The following is a 6,517-nucleotide window of genomic DNA, read 5'->3' as shown; positions in this document are numbered from 1 at the left end:
ACCTCGTTATCCATACTCAGTAAGACCCAGGAAAGGAACAATCTTCTAACTTTGGAAAAACTCTACAAAAAACAAAACCCTTGAAAAAAGACCACTCTTAGTTCTCAGTTGAAGGTATCCAGAAAAAAAACAAGTGAATAATCAATCACTAAACAAGGTTCACAAATCTGTGAGAGATAAAACATCCATGAAGGAGAGAAAAATCATCAAAAGATGAATAAAATCGAAAACTTGACCAAGGTCAAACTAACGACGGCCAAAATTGACCAAAAAAACCAAACCGACAAAGTTATGCAGCTATTTTATTCACAGCTACATGGGAGCTAATTCCAGATTCATTGATTGCCACATGGAAATGAGTTGCACATTTTTGTAGAGTTAGTTTTTCTAAGTAAAAATGCACATTACAAGGAAATCAAATCATGCTAAAAGTAGCTTACGTATAATGTTATTATTTTCGCCTGAAAGTTCAGACAACACTAGTTCAATAAGCTAAAACACTATTGTTGCGCGTAATGAAACAATTTTGGTTGCCCATATAACATTGTAATCGACCTTATTTAATTGTTCTTTTTGCTGTGTGTAAAACTTGGATGTCTTTGTAGACAAACCAATTATTTCGAAAAATTAGACTTATTCTCCAAATTGTTGAGGATTGCATTCATATGACATTTTATTTCACCTTCAGAATGTCAAAAAATGTGGACGGCCTCTTCCGAGATTCTAAGCAGAGCTCCTGAAACATTAAAAAAAAAAGACGTGTTTATGTATACATACTTCATGAATTAGTGACCTACTAACCATGACAATGATGCGACTTACTAGAGACTTAAGTATATAGAGTACTCGATCTGTTTATTCAAAAGGATATGATTAATACCTCGACTGCTGAAGCTAAACGCAGAATTGAAGCCTCGGCCCATGGACGTCCTATCAGTTGAATACCTATTGGAAGACCTTGTTTATCATGACCCACCTGGAAATAGGATTTTCGTCAGGGGGGAGGAAGTAGAGAAAAAGAAATCAGATAACAATCTCATGATAATCACAGAAGGTATAGGTTGTAGATATAGCAGTATTTCAAAAGAATATTGTCGCATTCTACAGGCAAATTATACTCACTGGCACGGAAATTGCAGGAAGTCCGAGAAGATTTCCTGCTATTACAAACCGCATGAGATAACCTGAAATGAGAGGATCCATATGTAAATGAGATGACAAAAACTTTACAGTCCACTGAATTTATACCGATATGACTCGGCTAACTATTGCAACTACATTTTAGACAAAAAAACCGGGCAAGCATACAGCTAATTCTTATATTCTACTAAGAAAACATTGACATCAACTTGGTTGCCAATGTTATTAAGCACAGAGCCCAAGAAGATTAACTGGCGCACCTGAAACCTCTAAATTTGTCTCCCCATGCTTAAGAGAACCCTCAGGTATTATAGGCGATGTCATACTGTAACCAAAAAAGAAAAGAAAATATGTTATTCTACTTGCGTAGTTTATTCATTCCCCAAATTTAATTGACAAAATCTTTTAAGAAACTGCTCATTACAAGTCCAGTTTGCGAACTGTAAAACTGAGAAACATCTCTTGTAAGTTCCACGAAAAATGATTTGACTAACTTATACAGTTACATTAAATAGATAAAGAGTATGCTGTACGCAAAAGAGTAATTGTTTCCAATTAATGCAGTGAAGAAACTTACCCAGTGGTTGGGGTTACTATTATGTCAACCTTCTTAAAGATCTCCATATGGTAATGCATTATCCTTCGCCTGCAAAGGATCAGTATAAATCAAGAAATAAATTAAGGTACATGAGCTTTGCAATCTGCCACTGCAATATGACACCAGAAATATTGGTAAATTAGCAAGTCAAAAGCTTCAACCAACTAAACAAACACTTATTTTACCCAAAAATAAAATTTGTGTATGTTGCCTCACCTAATACGCTGAGCAGAAACATAATCTGAAGCCGAGAATGTACCGAACAGTGCCAAATTAGTACGAGTATCATGCGTAAGTTTGGGACCTTTCCTACAGAAAGAAAATAATAAAACAGATACCAACATATAATAGTATTAGAATACAAAGTTCAAAGTTAGATGGTTATATAGTTTCCAGCAAATCACAAGGTGAAGTATACTCCTCCATATTTGAATTAACAAACAGGATTGGAAGTATAAAACCTACCCATCCTCACAATAAGGGATAAGGGAACTTAGTGATTCAGAACCAATTGAAACAACATGAGCTGCTCGCATCTCATCCAGCTCCGGTATTACGATTTCCACTGTCTTCAAGCAGCCAAAGAATATGAATTAAGAATTCAAATGTACATATCAACATTCCTTCAGATGCTCTACTTTGAAATGTTATGAAAATAGGACTTACTTCGCAACCATGATTTTTCGAGAGCAGAGTAAGGACATCCTCACACTTATCAGAGATATCAGTAGAGTACACATCATTGAACCACTGCAGTACAAACATTCATCAACTCATGCATATCTGGCAAGCCATATGTAATGCCATAGCAGTTTAGATTAGCAAGGAAACTTTGACTAGTTTACCTCTGTATATTTTCCCAGACGAAGTGATTTCAAAGCATTAGAACTTTCAAATGACGATAAACTAGGCAAACAAGGTGGAGCCTACAGAAAAAAGTTCCAATCCATTGACACGATAAGTGAGATATGTGTTACAAGTGGTAACTATCAAGACAGAAAAGTACAACGACGAAAAAGGTTTGGTATGAAAATCTAGTGGTGTATATCAGTACAATGTTCCATGTCCTTCAAATACCCAGCTAATTAGTTTCATACTTTCAGGTTCCTACTCTCTAAAAGATTGATATGACAATGCCCAGAGGAAAAGTCTTGTTAGACCATCAAGAGTATCATACACATTCCTCTAGGCAAATAATAAGGGGTGAAAGTTACCGGATTCATGCTGATTCTTTCAGTCACTGAGGAGCCCAATATAGCTGCATACCTGAACAACCAGTCAATCATATCCAAATTATTTCAAGGAAATAGTAATTCTATGTTGTTAACTTTAACAAATTTAGTATCATCAAGTGCAGATAGAGTAGTTGATAGGTGCATCCATCAATCCTATTGTTTCAGTCCTCACATAAAATTTCCAAGTTATTAACGATTGGTAAATCTTTAAGTCAAACAAATGTCTGAACATGGAGACATAAAACATCGAAGAGAAGTGACCTTTAATAAATTGGCATGGTAAAGCAACTGGGACATCGGTTAGCACGCAATGTTAGAGCCAACCTAGTTAGATAAGCTTAAATATGCTAGGTGTCACTAGGAACTGGAAATTTGGCAACTCACACAAGCATAACATCTTCAACTGTGGAAGCAATTGGTCCGATGATTTCTACAGTCCCGCAATCACATAATGCCCTGCATAATAAAAGAATTGGCAAAAGCATCAGCCGACTTCACTGTGGAACAGTGGTAAAGTCATTGGGTGATGATACTAATTACCTGAGTTCGAAACACGTCAACATTAAATTCTTTGTTTCGAATGAGATTGAAAATTTCAAACAAGCTTATCCTAGATTTCAAACACTATGTTTTTAACAAGCTTACCCTTCCATGTCAGTCCGACCATATGTTGTTTTCAAGCCTACTACACCACAAAGTGAAGAAGGAATTCGAACTGAGCCTGCATTCCAGTAAAAATTGCATTCTGAATAAGAAGAGTATTCTTAATATGTCTCATGCGGAAAGCCAATATGTTATCGGTCCAACCTCCACCATCAGTTCCAAGTGCAGCCGAACATAATCCAGAAGCTACAATTGCTGCTGGACCTGAGGAAGATCCACCAGTATATCTGTCTAGGAAGTGAGGGTTTCTCGCTGTTCTGTAAGGAGGAAGCATTGGAAAATATAAATAGCATAATCACCAATTCAACATTTTATACAATCGCGACAATATATCAGATCAACCTACCCATAATTAGGATTATTTCCAGTTGTTCCAAGGCCCAATTCGTGCATATTTGCTTTCCCAATGAGAATCGCACCACAACTTCTCAATTTTGAAACAGAGGCTGCATCTCCTTTGACTGGGCGGACTTCGTGGAACCATGTTGTCCCACCTGTGGTTATAATTTAGTGAAAACTTCGAACAAAGTCTAACGATATAATAGTAAGCCAAACAAACAACAACTCGCTGTAGGTATCAATATAATACTAAACACTGATGAAAGCTTACCCTTAGATGGATATGGAGAGCAGTCTATATCATCCTTGATTGCCACAAAAATTCCATCCAAGACAGATATTGGGTTTCCTGCAGAACATGTATCCATTACCAGCAAATACAAGCTTACACGAACAAGGGTGTACAGTGTACCTCAATTATAAACAGCAAATGAATTTTTAATAGTGGGACTTATTAGGAACATATCATGCCTTCTTTGAACCTTTCCGTTGAAGCTGCAGCTTGTTTCCTTATATCGTCAGCATTGAAAGAAATCAAAAACGGCATTGGGGGCTTTTTACTATTGAACTCCTCCACACCAGAAATTACATGTTCTGCGACCTAAATATTTTGAAGTGAATCTCTGCTTTGTCAGCTACTGAATAAACAAAAATATGAAAATGAGAGGAACTTTAGACTGCGAGAAGAACCAACCATCGATGGAGTCACAAGCCCAGCTTGATAAGCATGTGCATAGTCGCGGATTTTCCAGTACAAATACGGAGAGGAGTCAGTGTTCGAGAGGTAAGCAGGATCATACGGCGGAAGACATTTTAAAGCTGCTTGTACCCTACAAATGGGTTCATCATCTTCTCCCACGACAACAACACCATGTTCTGGCTCTACAGATCATAAGCAACAATGTTATAGCGACTACCCATATTGCTGCGGCCACCAATTAATAGAAATAGGTTTACAAAATTCACCCCTAACCCATTGTCCTTCATACTTCACACACAGATACACAATCAAAAAGAAAAAGAAAAGGAAAAAAAATAACCACAGCCTGTCTAAAACATCTTACTATGTAACGAAAAAAGATCATCTCTGTCTACCCACTCAACAACACCTACTTCGCAGTTCATCTCGATTATCAACAATCAAGATTCAGTAACCACCTTGGTTATTTCAAAATTTGACTTATGAGTGCACCGGTTAATCAAACTGGTCCTCACTAAATGGTGAAGAAGAGTTACCTTGTGGTGGAAACTCAGGCTTAAACATGGGACGTTCTGGAATCACGGTATAGCGCAACATCTGTAAATTAGAAGGAATCAACAAATAGTTAGAATCGACACTCATATGGTATAGAGGCATTATAAGTACAAAATCCCACTAGAACAAACCAGTGCTGCATATACCAACCTCAGCCATTTTATTCTGTTTCTTCAAGATTGATAATACTAATGACCCTATCAATGGTGCTTCAGTAACCCAAACAAAAAGCTTCAAACCGAAACCAGTTAAATGTGGAGCTGCAACAAAAAACACAGACTCCCTTATTCAATTAAATCACATTAATTCATGTAAACCTAGAAACCTATTCATTTAAGAAATGAAAAACACCCTTAAATTGTTGAATCAGAACTGACCTTGAATCGGTTCCCGCTTATACTTAACTGTCTTTAAGTCGACATTTTCCACTGGTATCATGACTTTCTTCTTCCCCATTCTAATAAATACAAAAAAACTAAAGAAAAATTAGAGTTCAATACTGCACAGACCTTCAAAAAATCTACAGAACCAAAGTAGAAATCATCTAAAGATGTACTAAGAACTTGCTCATACAAAATTGAATACGCGAAAAACAAAAACAACATTAAAATGGAGTAATTTTGTTTTTCTGATTATTTTGGTAATGAATTACGATTCTGATATTGTACCTGTTTCTGGGTGTTGGAACTTGTTTTTGGAAAGGAAGACTTTAGAAAGATTTGGTGGAGTAAGAAACAGGAGTCCACGAAGAAGACGGATTCTTGAGAATAGATAGGTATAATTTCTTTTTTTATATCGTGTCATTCATAACATGATCACACAAATCGGTTAATAGCAGTGACAGACTGGCTGCTGTTTTGAAGGAGCCATTTATTACGAAGGCAGTACTTTCTCAAAAATATTAAGGAAACCATACTGTTTTACATGACTACTTTTAGTTATTTATTTATTTTATTTTAATAAAGACTATCCAAAATTGTTATGGGAATTATAAATACGAAATATAAAAGGAAAATTTAAAAGATATCTAATTTATGAAGTATAAATTTTATAAGGAATTTAATTTTTAGAGTTATATGTAAATCTTCTTAAAAGGATTGAAGGATATATTTGTTTCCTCAATTATACTAATTTCTTTAATATTTTAGATTGGGTCACGTTAAAAATGAGTCTATTAATATAAAAAAATTCAAGGGTATATTAGAGAGTTCATTGAAAAAGTATGACTATAAACAGAAGTTGGACACAATTTTTGTTGGAAATTTTGGGTTAAACAAGAGGATGAAA

The 6,517-nt window shown here is 35.7% G+C and overlaps 1 protein-coding gene across 2 annotated transcripts; it reads right to left on the bottom strand.

Moving 5' to 3' along the window:
* Window positions 1–319: 319 nt before the first annotated feature.
* Window positions 320–6,065, bottom strand: LOC113333169 (fatty acid amide hydrolase-like). 2 transcript variants are annotated; one of them, XM_026579683.1, is made up of 21 exons: window positions 5,899–6,065; window positions 5,608–5,705; window positions 5,381–5,490; window positions 5,212–5,272; window positions 4,670–4,857; window positions 4,447–4,576; window positions 4,247–4,324; window positions 3,983–4,130; window positions 3,781–3,893; window positions 3,619–3,694; window positions 3,358–3,429; window positions 2,953–3,004; window positions 2,584–2,664; window positions 2,405–2,488; window positions 2,204–2,307; window positions 1,955–2,047; window positions 1,718–1,786; window positions 1,401–1,465; window positions 1,123–1,184; window positions 881–976; window positions 320–736 (listed from the first exon to the last, which is right to left on the bottom strand). In XM_026579683.1, exons 2-21 carry the CDS (start codon window positions 5,684–5,686, stop codon window positions 674–676), a joined length of 1,824 nt encoding a protein of 607 aa, XP_026435468.1. In that variant the 5' UTR covers window positions 5,687–5,705; window positions 5,899–6,065; the 3' UTR covers window positions 320–673. The 2 variants fall into 2 exon arrangements, with proteins under 2 accessions (XP_026435468.1, XP_026435467.1); XM_026579682.1 differs by having other exon boundaries at window positions 5,608–5,687.
* Between the last annotated feature and the right edge of the window lie 452 nt (window positions 6,066–6,517).

Source organism: Papaver somniferum, unplaced genomic scaffold (genome assembly GCF_003573695.1).
Source record: "Papaver somniferum cultivar HN1 unplaced genomic scaffold, ASM357369v1 unplaced-scaffold_132, whole genome shotgun sequence".
NCBI classification, from domain to species: domain Eukaryota; kingdom Viridiplantae; phylum Streptophyta; class Magnoliopsida; order Ranunculales; family Papaveraceae; genus Papaver; species Papaver somniferum.
Note: the sequence above shows the minus strand (reverse complement) of the source record. Positions and strands in the feature narration are given on the sequence as shown.